The 17200-nt window shown below is 41.1% G+C and overlaps 2 protein-coding genes across 5 annotated transcripts in view; both read right to left on the reverse strand.

Moving 5' to 3' along the window:
• The window catches only part of trim62.1 (tripartite motif containing 62, tandem duplicate 1), a 33187-nt gene extending 25103 nt beyond the window's left edge, over positions 1 to 8084 (reverse strand). For both annotated transcript variants that reach the window (XM_075461332.1, XM_075461331.1), the window contains exons 1-2: positions 8006 to 8084; positions 5999 to 6522 (exon numbers count right to left, since the gene is read on the reverse strand). In XM_075461332.1, coding sequence (XP_075317447.1) covers positions 5999 to 6406 — 408 coding nt within the window. In that variant the 5' untranslated portion in view covers positions 6407 to 6522; positions 8006 to 8084. The remainder of the gene's footprint in view (positions 1 to 5998; positions 6523 to 8005) is intronic.
• Positions 8085 to 9257: 1173 nt separating this feature from the next.
• On the reverse strand, positions 9258 to 16615 carry tnfrsf1b (tumor necrosis factor receptor superfamily, member 1B). 3 transcript variants are annotated; one of them, XM_075461334.1, is made up of 9 exons: positions 16475 to 16615; positions 15321 to 15426; positions 13303 to 13428; positions 13026 to 13184; positions 12625 to 12718; positions 12264 to 12541; positions 12082 to 12171; positions 11867 to 11925; positions 9258 to 10112 (listed from the first exon to the last, which is right to left on the reverse strand). In XM_075461334.1, exons 1-9 carry the CDS (start codon positions 16523 to 16525, stop codon positions 9573 to 9575), a joined length of 1503 nt encoding a protein of 500 aa, XP_075317449.1. In that variant the 5' UTR covers positions 16526 to 16615; the 3' UTR covers positions 9258 to 9572. The 3 variants fall into 3 exon arrangements, with proteins under 3 accessions (XP_075317449.1, XP_075317453.1, XP_075317450.1); XM_075461338.1 differs by lacking the exon at positions 16475 to 16615 and adding an exon at positions 15594 to 15818; XM_075461335.1 differs by lacking the exon at positions 16475 to 16615 and adding an exon at positions 15584 to 15818.
• Between the last annotated feature and the right edge of the window lie 585 nt (positions 16616 to 17200).

Here is a 17200-nt window from a genome sequence, read left to right on the forward strand (position 1 = left end):
TTTCGGACGAATCAGGCCTTAACTTAACCAAAAGCTACATCCACTGTTTATTTGACGAGCCGAGGTTCATCACCTCTGTCTGACTAGCAAGCACGTATTCAAACGTATGCACGTACACAGGCCAATCAGAAGGGAGTCCTGCCCTTCACTATCTCTGATTGGTTTAGACTACGATATGGGTCTAACGTGCGTCTGTTGTTGAACCACAGGGAGACTTTCAGAGTCGCGTAGACTTTTTTTTTTTCCCTTGAACGGGTGGTTGCACCGGTGCAACCTGAGATTTTTTTTTTAGGCGCACCATTGAGAAAATAGGTCGCATGTGCGACCAAATTGGTCGCACTCTAGAGCCCTGCCTAATAATTTTTGGTTTATGCTCGCTGTTCCTCCCCCTCACAAACAACCACATGCGGCAAAATTGACATCACAATCGCTGCATCCCCCCAGCTTCAGCATCAGCTAGGATGGACACAAAGCCGTTCGATGAATAAGGTGGGGTTGGTGCTCCTGTATTTTCTTGTCGCTAGAAAACACACGATAATCTACTTTAACGGGCACATGAACTTTTCTAATGCGCAACAGATGCACGGACATCTGCCTCACTTAAGTAATCATGTAAACTAGACTAAATGCTCTGCGTGATGGATGCTGCATCAGCTTACATTTCCCCTCTCAGTGTATCTGTTTATCGGCTAATCTACCAACAGCATGGGCTGAAGTAAACATGCAGCCTGGCTCTGTCCTGCCTCGAGCATCCGTGTTATCACTAATAAGTGCAGAAGGAGCCATCGTCTCTTACTGGAAGAGAATTTTTTGCCAGGATTCCTCTAATGGAACGTGACTGATCTGTCCCGCCCAATGGTTCCCACTTCTGCATAAAAGGAGCCTCTCTGCCACACCACCATGACAAACAGCCCAGCTGGAAAAACTCATTTGTTTGGAGTGGGTGGATATTAACAGGGTGGGGGCTGGGAACTAGCTTAATCAAAAGAGCTGGTCTCCAAAACAAATTTGTGGCACTAAATAAACCACTTTGTATTTTTAGAAAGATGAAGCTTACCGAGAGAGACAAACGGCACAGGAAAGAACAAAAAAAAAGAAAAAAGAAAAAAAAGGAATGGATGGAGCTGCTGAAAGAAAGAAAGAAAGAAAGAAAGAAAGAAAGAAAGAAAAGCAGACTGAGGAGAGCCACAGGGGAGATGGCAGCCGTGGGTGCCCTTGAAACTGCCTGACTCATTACTGCAGCAGCACGGCCATGCGTGGCTGAAAGAGAGCTCTCGGTCAGGCGCTGACAGGCGGAGACTGAAAGACGGCGTGTTTTTAAACCACCAGAGGAACACTTCAAAGACTGGCATACCCAGTCTCATTTTTCACCAAACCCGCCATCCGCTTGCATTAAAAATGGGGCAGACGAAGAAAATGCTCATACATCTTTATGATAAAGCTGCTGTTTGCAGCCTGATAAAAGAAGAATAAGGAGTATTTAAACTTGTGTTAATGGAGAACAGCACACAGGTGCATCTGGACACGGAGTGACAGGTATGTGTGAGTGACTCAATACCACTGAAATCAACCGTTTCCTCTGTGGCGAGGGCTTCACAAAAAAAAAAAAAAAAAAGTCCAGCATTGCTGCACAACCGTCTGCCTTCATTGTCTGAGCACCTTTAATAACTGTAGTCTCTGGGAAAAAAAGTTGAGTCCCAAAACACGCATGGACAACCAGGGTCTGCAGCCCATTTCTCCTCTTAGCTGGTCTTACACCACTGTCAATTGGAGCGGAAACCTATCCCTAGGGCGAGTTAACAGCAGGAAGAGTCTGTCTAGCCCCGCAACACGGTGGTTGCACACAGCCCACTGACTGTGCCCATCATCACAATTAAAGCACGGTGGCTGCTGTGGCTTCCATTTTGTCCTCTGCAGGAATTCGCTGCCAACTTAAGGCCACAGCGGCGTGGTAATAAGTGCACAGCTTCATCCAACCCCAATTAGTGAAACAGCAATCCAGCAAACCTCCATTTAACTTGGCGCCAGAGCTCCCACTGTAGCATGACTTGGGAAGGGAACCGTTTTGTCACCTTTAACCCTGTTGCCTGAAATAAAGGCATTTTCCCCGGAATGTAAAGCTTGCACTTTACAGGGTGAAGGCATGGGGCTACGTATGACGCATGTCATGCACTATAACCCTGATGATAAGAATGCAAGTGTGGCCAGTGTCAGAAGATCAAAATTAGATGTTTACTTTGTCTACAAACTGATTGTGGCTCAATTCAATCTTACAGTTCAGGAAGATTGAAAAACATAGTGTTGAGAGTGCTTTCCGCTTTTCTACAATAAATTTACATTCTGTTCCATGCCATCCATTATGATTGCCAGAATAAAGCCCATCATAATCAGAATACATTAGCTCTCTGTGAATTATCTGCTCCCTGAAGCAAACAACAGTCACAGACAAATCCTCTCCGATCCTCATTGTAATGTCCCTCATGTCCAAGCAAGCAATTATGTGCAGGGTGACTGTTTGCCAGATGTGTGCGTATCAGGTGATGGATGCATTTGTGTGCGACTGCCTTGGCCACAGAAGGGCTTACGGGGGCAAAAGGATGCAAATCAGCAGGAGGTAAAGCTCCCAACATGGCGGCAAGACTCAGGGCCTGAGGTCAACAGAGTGACATGCCATGCTAAAGGGATTACATCCCGACACACACCAACCAAAGGCATGTGTGACACCAGACAGCCAAAACAATGCCAGAGTTGATTGCATAACGTAAAAGAAGGGTGACTTTTATGAAACCTTTGGGAAACTTGTAATGCAAAATATAAGCCATGAATGTATACAAATCCTTATTCAAGTGGTGTGCAGATCCATTTTGTACAGAAGTCTACAAAGGCAACGATGCAGCAGACGGTAGCTGTTCGGGGTTTCTACAGAGAGAGAATGCTTTTATGTTTCTATCATCATAGGGTTGGTCCAGCTGTTTGAGTGTCTGCTGTGGAAATTAAAGTTCAGTTTAGTAAAGCTCGCAGCAGTGAAACCCAATATTCAGCGATTATAAGGAAAGTCGTTTTAGAACACAAAAAAGGATTGAAAACATGCCATTTACCATTACTTTTTCTGTAAAGTTCATTTTGACAATGACGCCTGGGGAACTTGGAAGCTGCTCAGACGTTACAGACGAACAGACTTCATGACTACAGCATTTCCCTCTGCTGGCTGATCATCGTTCACACCTTTTTTTCCCCCTCAATATTAGAATTGTTAAAGGTTTGAGTATCACACACACACACCTGACCAAATGTGCAGCATTTGGCAAGATGATGCCAAGTCCAGAACACACACAAAATTAGTTCTCCACATAATATCAGCAAATTTTAACACCACCAGAGAGTTTTTCTCTTCCATTCTCAAACGGAGGAGTCAGTTTATTGCAAACATTCGAATGTGAGCAACATCATCCAAGCAAAGAAAAATTTGAGAACAACACACAGGAGGCAGAGGAAGACACTTAAAGAACGATTCCTGAAATTCAAACAATTCAGCACAAAAAGGGGCCAAGCTTTGAATCTCAATCCCAGAAAACTTTCCAACCCTACAAAAACTCATTCTAGTTCATTTTAAATAGACAACCATGCTGACATGGCAACAGCAATCAGCTCCATGTGCCCCTCTAGTCACACTGTTGCTGCACTTTAACACATCCTCGCCATATTGTTTTGGCATTTTCTTTAGGCACCGTCGAGCCTCATGCTAAGTGACATTTGAGCCTGCAGGCACGGCTCTCGCACGTTTGCTTCCTTTTGACACACAGCTCGAGCCTGTGTAAACCAAAGGAAAAACATCTTAAGTTGCCTAATATCCCACAGTATGACCTTTACAATGAATGTAGAGAATAAAGTTAAAATGTTGTGCACATTTTCATCATAAAGTTTACTTTATGTTCTGTAGCAAACATGTCAGGAAAAGAATTTTAACACCACTGATGTTCGTTTGTCTGGTCTCTGGACGGAGACATTATGTAACGGGCCATCTCAAAGGGCGGGCATGCCAAGCTCATCAAGGGTCACGGTTGTTTCCGATGGGGCCTCAGTGCTCATACTCTCTCTCAGTATTGTGCATCTGGGAAGCGTCCAGGGCTCCTGCCAGAATACAAAATGCCAGATCCGACGCCTTGAAAAGAAATCCAAGCAGAGGGACAAACTGGTGGCCAAGAAGAGAGAGGCATCTTGTGCTGGGCCTAATTACTTCTGCTCCAAGATTACACAGTTTTGACCTTTCTCAAGCTTCCCCGACAGAGCCTGATTGGACACTGAAGAGGAATGCATTGATAAATCATCTTTCTCTTCTCCAAATGACCGAGTAGCAGACACACTCATGCATTCATGTCTTCAGTAAATTTCAGAAGTTCCTCTTTGGGAATGCTTGGTAGACTCCTAAATGACATGTCTGTAATTCATCACCCCCGTCTCTCCATCAGATAGTTTATAATTCAGTCACAGCCTGCTTGCAGTGCAGCAGTAGAGAACGAGCTCCTGTGAGTCAAAGTTACATTTTCAGACGAGTCAAGAAGGCCAGCGCCACGAAGAGTCAAAGGCTGCTCACAAATGCTCCTCTGTGCAAAGTCTGTCCTGGTTGCGCAGAGTCTCTCATGGACTCCTGTCAATCAATTGACACAGCAAAGATTCAGGTAGGTTGATTTGTGAGCTGGGCTTAAATGTTGAGCCACATTGGTGCACCATAAACCCTTTGAACCACAGCAGAAACTTTCCTCTGTGCCAAGAAATGTGTTCATGGGGAGACAGAGCTGATATCTACATTGGTAACAGCGGGCACGAAAACAGGGATAGACTCTATAACATTAGGCTAGAATGTGTTGCTATGCCTACTGGAGCAATGAAGGAACAGGATTAGGAGCTTTGTTTCACAGTTATTGGATTTTGGCTCTGTGGGAATGGAATTATTCAAACAGTGAGTGAAAAGCAAACACTCAGCAAACATGACTCCGTGTGCACACACGTATGACACATTTCAGCTTTGTGGAGAAGTTGATATCTTCACAGCCTCCAATTATTGTCAAGAATCCCTAATCTCAAATTAAATTATTCATTGAAGGATTGAGTCTTTTTACCCCCCTTCCCCTTTGTTTTAACACACACTTTGAATCACCTGGGACATTCAGACTGAACACCGAATCAACATCTCGGAAATAAAACAAACAAGATTTCCTGACATTTGTAAGTAGTTTGGAGTCAAGTTGAAAGCAGGGATGACAGAAAATGTGAGACCTGAACCGAGGATGCCGCTTCCCCTCTATCCCAGTACATCATCGCCATCACAGTTGTGTGTAATGCAAGCTTTTTGTTTTTTAAATAACCAACTGAGATTTCAAATTTAGTTTTAGAGGGAGACCTAGGAAAACCAGTAACATGATGTAAAGTGTAAAAAAAAAATAAATAAATTAAATATGGAACAAGTCACAAAAAATATAGCAAAATATAGCAAACACACACACACATATACACCTCAGGTTAAGTTTCCAAAATTCCAACGATTGCACCTTAGAAAACCTTTTCCTTCAGTTTTCTTTTGCAGGTAAATTTAAGCAACATGAGCTGCATACTGAATCATCTCTTTACTCAGTTCAGTTTTCCCCACAGACGCAAGTTCACTGACCTCGGATCAAAAGCAAGAGTTTCAAACTGAAATCTAATTATGATCCGAGTTTAGTCGACTCATAAAGGCAGCTAGGAAGAGCAAATTTGAGTTTCATTTCTCAGAATCCACTGTACTTCCAAGCTTTCATGAGCAAAACACAAAATCCCCAAACTGCTTAAGTCGGAGCTGCACACCGGTGGCAAAAGTCTTAATGCTGAACAGCCTGGGCAGATCCCCTGGGGTGACTGGGTGCAACTACCTGAATGCAATGCAAAGTGCTGATGATTTCTGACTAAATGTCCGCCTCATCTTCACTAATGAGCTGTCAAGAGTGCGTGTGCTGCAACTGACCTGAATCTCCTCATATGCCTCGTCAATAGTCGTCACTTGGTGCTGCTCGTGCAGCGCCGGCTCGTCGCAGAAGAAGCACACCAGGTTTTTGTCGGTGAGGCAGAAGAGCTTGACCTTCTCGTGGTCCTTGCAGGGATAGGAGCTCCTCTGAGCGTTTAGGATGGCGTCAAGCGGGAAGGCCGAGTAGCGCTCCACAATGTTGGACAACTTGAGACTCGGCGAAAGGAGAGGGTCTGCGAAGGTCCTCCGGCACTCGGGGCAGTCCCGGGCTCCGTGAGGCTCCTGTCTGCTCCAGTGCTCTGTGATGCACTTTCTGCAGAAGTAGTGCTCGCAGCCAAAGCTCACAGGGTCCTGGTAAATGCTGAGGCAGATGGAACAGAGGAGCTCGTCCTTCAGACAACAAGCCATTTGCAAAAGCAGAGACTGAGAGGCATCTAAGAGCGCGACGTTCTGGAGCCGAGTGCAGTTGGTTTAATCTGAAAGAGCGTGGTTCACTGCTATGTGGGGGCTGGATGTTGCCGTCGCTGTTGGAGAAACATTACAGACAATAATGACAGAAAATAAGTTCCAATAAGATGCATCTAACCTTTCACCTGAGACTAACACTAGCTTTTCAGATAAAGAAATCAGTAATTTTTTTTTTTTTTTTTAGGCAAGGCAATTTTATTTATAGAGCACAATTCATACACAGGGCAATTCAAAGTGCTTCACAGCTACATAAAATCACAAGAAGGCAATAAAATCATTAAAAAGAAATAAAAAATAAAATAAAGAAATTAAAAACCCATTAAAATAATCATTAATTAATTAAAAAGCAAAGAGTGCAGATAAAATACTTTCAGGTGTCATATGCACAGCTAAATAGAACTGTTTTCAGCCTGGATTTAAACATTGTCAGAGTTGAGGCCTGTCTCACTAATAGCAGCAGATTCTTTCAGTAAAACATTAACTAAATGGACTTCAATGAGAACCCATTTCATATTCAATCTTCCTCATAAAAGCTTCCCGTGAGCCATCTCACTTCTCACTGCCAACAGCGCTTGAGAATGGGCTGAGAATGTAGACCTATAGCAATTATTGGATCAGGAAAGGTTTAGTAACAATACTGATAATGGCTCTGATCATTTTCTGCAGGATTTCTCAAAAACGTCACAGCTTCTCAAGTCTGGATATGTGTCTGTGACATTATGCTGAATATTTTTTACATCAGCTCTGAACTAAAAAACAAACAAAAAAAAGATTAATAATCAATCAACAGGCCAAACAGACAGAACCTTGATACATGGTGAACTTTGGCAGTAAGCTGACTCGTAAATGTATTCTACAGAGAAATCAACAAATAGTCTAAAACTGAATCTTAAACTCACGTTAAAACATTAACCTTGAACGATCTAGCAATTAAATATAATTACAATTTACTTTCACTTTGTTAGCTTCCTCTTTACCTGGGGCAACACCTGAACATACTGAAGCTCTGACGGAAATGCTTCTCCTCTTTTCCGCATCCTCTTCTTAACTCAGTGTCGAGGATTTTTGTTTAAATATCTAAAGCCACATGTCTGCCCCAACCAGAGAGCCAACAGGCAAACACCTGCAGCAGTATTCTCCGCGGCTGTCGACCTCCCTGCCCGGTGTGAAAAAGCTTCCTTTGAATCTCCCTTATCGGAGGGGTTTTAACAGCCCGGACCGAGTTTTTTAACTCTCATCATCAACCACAAAACACTGAGTTAACACATCGAGCTTTGATTAAAAATTATTCTAATTAACTGGCTTGATCTACCTTGCTTGCTAGCTGGATTTGTAAACACAACCAACAAGCCCAACGACAACTATAGCAGGAGGATGAATGGGGGGTAGAGGCACAAAAGATGAATAACAATAATTAAATAAACTACCTTTCAAAAACTTACATACTCCGGTTTCGCGCGTTTGTTGTAAACAATTCTAGGCGTGACCTTTCTTGAAACCAGAGGTGGGAAAAAACGGAGAAAAAAAGCTTCAACTTACCAGTTTCACCTTAGCGACATCAGCGGCTCAGACGCAAGTGTCCTTTCAGGAAGAAGAGCAACATACAGCGGCAACAGATGCAACCAACTAAGCTAAAAGATGGGGGTGTGGAGGGGGGGGAGACTGGTCAAACATAGTTTTACAAGATAAACACATTTAATCCCTGAGTTAAATACAAGCAGGAGTGAGAAATACAATATATCTAATTTAAAAAATACATTATATGCTGAGTCGATGAGATCCGTTGAAAGTGTAAGTTTAGATATAAAATATTGCATCCCTCCAATAATGGAGTGGTTCGGACTTCCTCCGTCCTTGTTCTCCCGCTGTTTAGCAGTTAATCTTGATTAGATCAGGAAAATGCACTGATAGACACTAAATTTGTGTTGTAAGTAGATGGACTTAGAAGTGGTTTTGGGAGCCTCCACCAAAAAGTGACTGTCACTTCTCACTGAATACGTTTTCAGTTGGCGAAAGAGCGTGTTTTTTTTTTTTTTGTTGCTTTGTCTATTTTTTGGGAATTGTTGCAGTTCCTGCATTCAGCCAGCAGGTGTCAGGAAGTCCTCACAATACACAGAGCCGTATCTCTGACAATACAGAGTCTACTAAGGACAGGTGATGTGGTGGAGAAAATTCCCCACACACCCAATATCATAGATGTTGGTTGGAAAACACTTTATAATACACATTCTTCGTAGAATTTAGATAGTGATAGAATAAATCTGTTTTCAACGATCAAAGCTCTGCTTTCCTCTATACCAGAGCATGGGTGATATGACATAGGCATTTATGTACTATAGCAGGGGATTTCAGTGTCAAGTGGGTCTTCCCAGGAAACTCCTGAAACAGTTTCAGGGTAGGACCAGTAGTAGAGGTGAGAAAACCATACATTGTTTATATTTAAAATAATAATGAAGTGGTTGAAGAGCTCAGATATGTAAGTTCCAGGGGATTTTGATAGATTTCCCCAAAGTCAGAAACGAATAAACACCTTAGTTCAGACCATTTATGTGTTAAGTGTAATCTGAATATGTTAAACAGTCAATATGTGATTATATTGGATCACTTGCTTGTATGAGATTAAATAAGTGAAATCATGATCCTTTGAAAACTCTAGTTCTATGGGATTTAGGTCAGGGCTCTAAGGGACCATGGAATAAAGCTTTTCTCTTTTGTGAGCACTACACAGCTCATAGATGATGCTTTGAGAAGTCTAAACAAAGAAACACAGCCATAATAGCTTCACACAAAATGTTTAAAATGTTTTATAGTTTTTCATTGTTCGTATTATTGTTCACATTTTTGTTATTACTCTTATTCCCCCAACATCAGTGAGGGAAATGATATTCACATTTTTATGTACAGCTTACCATATATACATATAAACACAAAAATAATGTCTTTGAATGGAAACAGAACAAAGGTTGTTTTAAAGGTTGAACAAAGGCCTGTTTTAAATTGTTAAAACTTACCATACCTACAGTACAACTGCAGGTTTTTTTTTAAAGATGGTAAAAGTTTTATTCACTGTTGTATCATCATAAAAAAAGAATACTTGTAAGTCCTTTCAGCAGATGAGTCCTAAGGTACTATCACTGACACTCTCCTGCACTGACGTCAGGAACTGTTTGCCTGCCTCCTGCTGTGGGGTGCTGAAGGACTCCTCTTCTGCTCCAAAGGGACATTCTGGTTGTCTAAAGTCTGTGGGTGTGAAAGACGGGGTTCCACAAGACCCATTTCCTATGTGCAAAGTGATATTGACGTTGACGTGGGGGCTATTAGTCACAGGGCTGATGATCTGTGGGCTGGTGGGCTGAGAGGAGGACTGTGCTGGGATGCTGGAAGGTGGAGAGACAGGCTCTGTGTTGGACAGTAAAGTCCTGGGCTCTGACATGACAGAGGTCAGATGGTCAAGACCTAAAGTGGATTGTAAAGGGCTGCTGGAAATGTCGCTGCTGTAACCATCTCCTCTGGTTAAAGTTTCTGAATTGCTACTGCACTGACTTTGGTCACTGTTCGCTTCCACTTTCTCAAGCAGACAGACTTGCTCTGGTGTGGTAGCGGTGAATGAAGTCATCTGAGATTCCTTTAAATAGTTTTTGTCAATCTGCAGGGGGAAGAAATTAAGTTTAACATTCACTGTTTCATATCATTAAATGCAGTCCAACACAACTGTTATGAGATTAGGTAAAACACAAGAAAATATTAGGTAAAGATGACCCAATAAAGTCTACCTTTCCTGTATGGTACCTGCGATGTGCCGTGTGTCATGCATTAGTTATTAGTTTTTAGCACTGAGGTTGTAGTTAGCGGTGGTGATGTAGTGGGCTATATTCAGTTGTTTATGACACTTACAGTAGTAACAGAAAGTAAGTACTTTCTGTACTTTTTTTTTGTTAGTAGGCCTACCCCAAAAAAAATAATTATCAAAGAGAAAAGATTAAATCAACCCAGTTGCTTATGGCTGCGGCTACACGAAAACGTTTTTCACTGTAAACGATACTTTTTCTTATCGTTTGGCTGTCGCGGCCACACGGAGCTGGCGTTCCCACTACCCCAAAACGATAGTTTTTGAGAACGGGTTCCAGAGTGGGAAAGTTTGAAAACGAGGTCGTTTCGTTTCCATTATTACAGCGAAAACGTTTTTGCGTCAGTCAAACGTTGACGCTGTGAGACTTCTCTATTGTCTCACAGCGTGGCGTGACACAGTGGCGTGTGTACTGCATCGTTTCATCGTTTTCATCCGTTTTCGTCTGGACCTGAGTCTTTACAGCAGCGTTGCCGTGTGGTTGCAAGAATTTTCGTACCCGTTTTAAAAAAAAACCTCGTTTCGTTTCCGTGTAGCCGTAGCCTAAGTCTTTAGACTCTTTACTTAGTACTTGATGAAAGCCTCTCTGGCAGCAGCGGCAACCTTAGGTCGTCTTGGGAATTAGCATAAGTGCTCAAATAAAAGGCAAAGTGACTTCTTTTCTGGGTTCCTGACGGTGTTTCACCTGTCATCTTCAGTTCGAGTTGAATGTTTCCAGTTCCAGATTTTAATCTTTTGTGTGGGATTATTTACACCTTTAGAGTCATTCGAAATGATCCTAAAGAATTGGTACAACCTTTCTTTGGAAATTCATTTCATTCCTTGTCAAAGCCCCTTTCCATGGCGATCATTAACAGCAATCTTCAGGTCTTTCCAGATATGCTCTACTGTTTTCTTGTGGGTATTTTTCAACACATTATATTGTCGACACATGAAGCTTCTCCCCAGCTTAAGATCCTGAATGCTCTGGAAAAGCTTTTCACTCAGGATCTCTAGCTCTATATTTTCCTTCCATTTCTTTGGCCAGGCTACCATGAATACTGATTGGTGGAGTGCTGCACTCACGGTTGCTTTTCTGTAGGGTTCTGGTCAATTACATGTCAAACAGAAACTGATTGCTGAGTTTGGGAGCCAGCTCTATGATATTTCCATATATCTAACATTTGACAATAACAGCGCCTGCTGTAAATGTAAATGTAACTGTTCTTGTATTCGTGCCCTGATCTGTGTCTTGACCTCATGGCTTGGTTTTTACACTAAAATGCATCATCAGTTTTTAAAATGTATATAGACAGGCGTGTGCCTTCTTAATAATGTACATTGATCTTAATCAATTACTTTATAAATAAATAATTGGTATATTTTCTGTTGGCAGTTTTGATCAGTAACATAGCTGGATATGAAAAATTCTGACAACCTCCCTGGAAACTGACCACTCTGCCGTCAGTAAACGTTGACTTTTTGGTAGAGAGCTTGTTTTGTATTGCAATAGATCGCACGACTGTACATGTAAAGTGTATATTCAATCACTAAGAAGAGAAGACAATACTTACTGTGTCACCACTCTCACAGTTTCCATTTGCATCTACTTTAGTATGTATGATAAAGGAATCTAGGAAAAAAGGAAGCAGTGGAAATCAGTAATGGCAAGTGATGTAAGGAAATTGTGGAAGTAAGAGTATGTGATAAGGAGGCTGACAAAAATGGTCATCAATTCTGTATTTAAAGTTGAAGTATAAGATAGAAGCATAGTTCTTAGTGCCGTTACCTTTCTTCCAGACTCGTTTATAAAGGAAAACCAGGAGCATGACAATGATGAAAAGGAAAAGGAATCCAATGACACCAGCAATGACTGCAACTAAAAGAGGTAAACAAAACTCAGATAAGACATGGAAAACATACTGTCCAAAATACCAGGGATACTTTACTGTTTGATTATGTAAATCATACCCAGTACAGTGTCTTGTTGAGAAGATGTTATTGGGCTTGTTGTTGAGAGGTTGAACACTTCCACTGAAACAGAAGATCTGAAAGACCGAGCGGAGTCTTCTTCATTTGGTGTTGTCGAGTCTGAGTTTGCTCCAACTGTAGTAACAGTGGTGCCCACAGTTGGAGCTGTAGTCACAGTGATGCCCACAGATCGAGATGTAAATGCTGGCTTAGTTTGCTCTCCACATATGGTGTCTGAGAAAGCATCACCTTCTCTGATAACAGTGCTCCCGCTACAGCTGGGGAGAGAAAATAAGAAAAGAAAGAGTCAAACATCTGAGTGCCTAACAGTAGCATGCAAATGTGTCTCTCCTTCACTCACTTTGTATGAGGCTTACACCGATCACTGTTGGAGTTAATGCTGGAAAATGTCCCAGGTAGGCACTTTTCACACTTAACATTTGAGTTTTGTGTGCCTGATGAAAAAACACAACCAAAAAAAAAATTTTACAGTAAGACAATGCATTACAAACATGTTTGAATAATATAAAGTATTCAAAAGCACTGTGAGACTGACAGTCTATTTTTTTAAACTCACCTATATCTTAAAAACGATCATTTCATTCTATTCTATTTGCAATAATTGTACACGACCCTCCAGGAAACAAGATGGCTCATCCAACAAATTATTTTCTATTTCTTCATTTGAAAGCAAAATGTATAACGATCACATATGAGAAAAATATTCAAACTGCTCTTCGGTTTCAGAATGAAAGTATTTACCTGGCACAGATACTCCAGAACCAGGTTTGCACACCGTGTACAGACTACAGTCTGTGCAGTATGGGTCATCAAATCCCATCTGACAGAACTTCCCAGGCTGGCAAACACACTTGGAATTTTTGGTAGAATTGCACTCCTGGCCATAATGAAGGCCTTTTTCTGGTTAAGTACAGAAAAGTCTGTTTTACTCACACACACACTCATTTGTTGAATATCAAAACAAAGCAATGAATGGATAGATCTGAAATGATAACTTTGATTTAGTGTATATACTGACTTGATTTGCATTTGGTGCAGGAGAAACAGTTTTTAGCGTAGTTCCAGTTTTCCATGTACATTTCCTGTCCGCATTTTTCACACTCACTGTCGCTGTTTTCAGAGCACTCTGTTTTCAATCGAAACCCTGTATTAACAAAGACAATGCAGTAACATGAATGAAACCACATGTGAACTATTGAAAAAATTTAACAAATTTGTCAGCATTTTACAGAAGCACGTGGTCATTGTAACTCCATATACAAAAGGTGAGTTATTCTTTAATCATTGGGATGCAAAATGGTCCTGAAATGATATGGTTTTCCTATATAAATCAATGATACATGTAATTCATTTGTCTTTTTTTAAAAACCTTTTCTCGGGTGCAGTTAGAGGAAGATTAAGTACAAGTATTTTTACAGCTAAAAGGCAGTTCAAGAAGTGCTGGCTTGCTGCGCTCACATAATCAGTAGAGAGGTAGGATGTAAACAGTTATGTGCACAATGAGAGGGAGAGATAAGGTCAGCAGGAACACGAGACAAGAGCCTGCCAGAAAAGCGTCGCTGCAAAACTACATTCCTGCTCTTTACTTCCCAAATGACTTGGCGCAGGAGGTGTTTTTCAAAGCTACAGTTGTTCCTTTCCTCTCTAATGTCTAATTGAAGAATGAATAGATAAAAAGAAATCCTTTCAGTGAAACACCTCTAAGGACTGTAGGGAGACAATTTTCTGTGGTTGATATACAGGCAGAGCAAGCTGCAAGTGTAAACTTGCCCAGCTAATTAGCTTATCTACAGTTCAAATCAATTCATTCCTTTCAAGATCAAAGAGCGCACAGGTTAAAAAAAAACATTTCATTTCTGGGTAACAGGATATGTCATATTGAACAGAAAGCCCCAAAACACTAACACATATTTCTGCACCGTGTAGCCTACAGCTGATCTTGGATTCTCTTATACCTTTATCCACAAACATGAAATTCCTGCATCTACATCTTAAAGTAAATCAGTTCAGATCCCTAAAAGTTGGTTCTTTGCGGGAGCAGTGAAAACATAAAATCAAACAAGTTTCACTTGACCAGAAGTGGAAGTGTTCCGGCATCAGTGTGCTTGTTATATTCTAACACTCAGATGGAGCATCCTTTATTACAGTGGCTATGCTCTAAACCGGTCGAACCTCCATTTGGTTCTCTAAGCGAAACAAAGTTTTAAAGAAACCTGAACACAAAGAGCTCAAGAACCAGAACAATTTAGTTGGAAAAGAACACCAGCACCCAAAGTAACATTAACTAATATAGTGTTACACTTGCCAAACATAAACAGGTTTTATCCCAAAAGGCTTTTTCCTTGATGTGTTTAAAGTAATTCGACATCATGCTACAAAACAGGGGTGCTTCCTCTTCCAATTCTCTTACATGCCTCTTCAGGGTGCTGACTTAATGCTTTGCATACGATATAGACTCTTTATAGAGTCAGGAGCAGAGCTTTCAACCGGATCGGGGGAAAACAAAATGAATGAACTTGCTTGTTAAGCAGCCGATATAATGAGCCAGTGTTAGTAAATCCCATGTGCGTGACATAAAGTATCTTACTATGTGTTTTTTTTTATTACCATTTACAACATTTAGTCATGAACTTCAATGATTCATGAGTGATGAAACAAAATAATGTCACTTATGTAGATATAAGATTCTTAACAAAAGCAGCAAAGCTGACAAAAAGCTAAATAAAAACTCAACATGGCTACATTTTCTGACTTTTCAGAATACATTTTAATCTTGTCATTAGTGAATAGTGGAGACAACTCATCTGTTTGCTTTGTTTGTGGTCTTGAAAAAAGGAAACAACTTATGGATTTTTCTAGCTACTGTGGGTGCTTTTTTATATTCTCTCACACCCCCATGTTCAAACTTTCACCCCTGTGTTTCAGACATGTGTCATCAAGCAGCTTTTATGCTGATGCCACCATCAGTGTGGCATCAGTGTGTCTGAGCATTGTTATGGAAGCTTGGTGTTACAATGCAAAACAGGATGCACTTACCAGGGGGGCACTTCTTACAGCACAGGTTAGAACCATCTAGAGAATACTCTGTCGTCGTGTTCCGACATTTCCCATCTGAGTCAGCCAGATAAGGTGAAGAGTAAACCTGAGAAGGCAAAGAGGATGAGCAAAAAAATCAGTGAAGGTAGTAATTTGAAAATCATCATTTTAGTCATTAGATAATGAGGGGAACAGACAAGGTGGACAGTAAGAAGTTTGGTTATTCTAAATAGAAGCTTAAAGTAATACCAGACGACACACACCTGCACCCACCTTTTCCGTTCCAGTTAAATTGCCAGCCCGAGCTGCTGACTATGTCAAACAAGCAGCCCATTGTTGACAATTAATAGCTACATTCATCTCCACAATACACCTCTGTGGACCTCTCCAAAGTCTTAGAACATCGGGTGTTGCACACATGCACAATTGCTTCAACTCAAACTCAAACTCAGCACTGATGTGGTTAAAGGAATCGTGACACAGTTACTGTTCACACACCTGACTTAAAGCTGCCTCACCATTTCACTCTGCAATGACAAGCAGAAGCCAGAAAATGCTGACTGCAGCAGTGCGTTTCTCGTCTTACAGGAAACAGAGGCGGCACCTAAAATCCCTCTGTTCCAGAGTACCAGACTCTAACTCGTGTCTGTGAATGCGCATTGTATAGAGCAATAATTTAAAAAAATAACAGTTTTTTTTTTGTCTCTTGACTGCTCGCCAAAATGAACTCAAGATTCACAGTGAGACTTCAGAGAGTATACATATTTGGTGCTTCATTTAAACTGGGAGTCACTGGGAAACTCAGTGAGATGCCAAGTAACCAAAACTCATGCAGATAGCCAGTCTGTAACGCCAGCGTTAAAGTTCCAAAGTAACTAAACTTAGATTGATATAGAGGGGCTTTTGTGAGAAATGAAAGCAAAATGTTCAAAAGATAAATGCGACAGCATGTTGAACTATGACATCACAACTTTGATTTTGACAGTACTCCGTGTCTGTGTTACTGTTGAGACTCTCATATGAGTTCAAATGACGGCTTCTTAAACAAACACTTGGTTGCTCATGCGCTGAATCCAGACTGGCTGATATCCTATCTGTCCACAGTCCCTGATAGACACACACACACACAAAACAACAAACGTGACAAAGCCTACCTTTGTAGTTTGAACAATCAGCAGAACCAGTAGTATAAGTATGTCCTTCATTGCTTCTTTTGAGCAAATTGTAGAGCAGAGGATACAGCAACCAGCATGTGTGCTGTATTGCTTTCTGTGAAGGCGGGTCAGCTCTTGAAGCAGGAAGGAAACGAGAAGGCAAACAGTAAGCCACATTCACGGATCTGATGTGAATAACATTCATGAGGGAAAGCAGAGTTTAGAAACTGATGCTCTTCTTCTACACATTTTGTCTGTTATAATGTATGTGCAGCGTGAACATACTGTGAATTCATCGTTCTTTGACCCACAACTGGTAACAGGAATTTCACAGGGATAAATCAAGTGATATTGAATGATAATAATTTGACACTGGTGAACAAGAAAAAACTGTTGTCGGGGTAAAAACAGACCTCTGAAAAGATAAAAATCAAAATCTGCGCGCATGAGACTATAAAGAAAAACTAAAGGCAAGAAATCATTTCAATCCAAAGTACAGCGACATCAAGTCCCCCATAATCAATTAACATCAGAAGACCTGAGGCCAAGCAAAACGAAACACATGAAAACGACTGGAGTCTTTGTGCTGCTATCGCAGTCTCTTTTCATGGATGATCTGGTGGGAAATATGCAGTGCAAACTTTGAAGAAACACAGTACTAAAACAGGAAGTGGACTTGTTTAGAAATTTCTCTTCTTGTTAATTCTCAGCAGTGGAGACACACTT

The sequence above is a fragment of the Odontesthes bonariensis genome, chromosome 3, assembly GCF_027942865.1.
Source record: "Odontesthes bonariensis isolate fOdoBon6 chromosome 3, fOdoBon6.hap1, whole genome shotgun sequence".
Lineage (NCBI taxonomy): Eukaryota > Metazoa > Chordata > Actinopteri > Atheriniformes > Atherinopsidae > Odontesthes > Odontesthes bonariensis.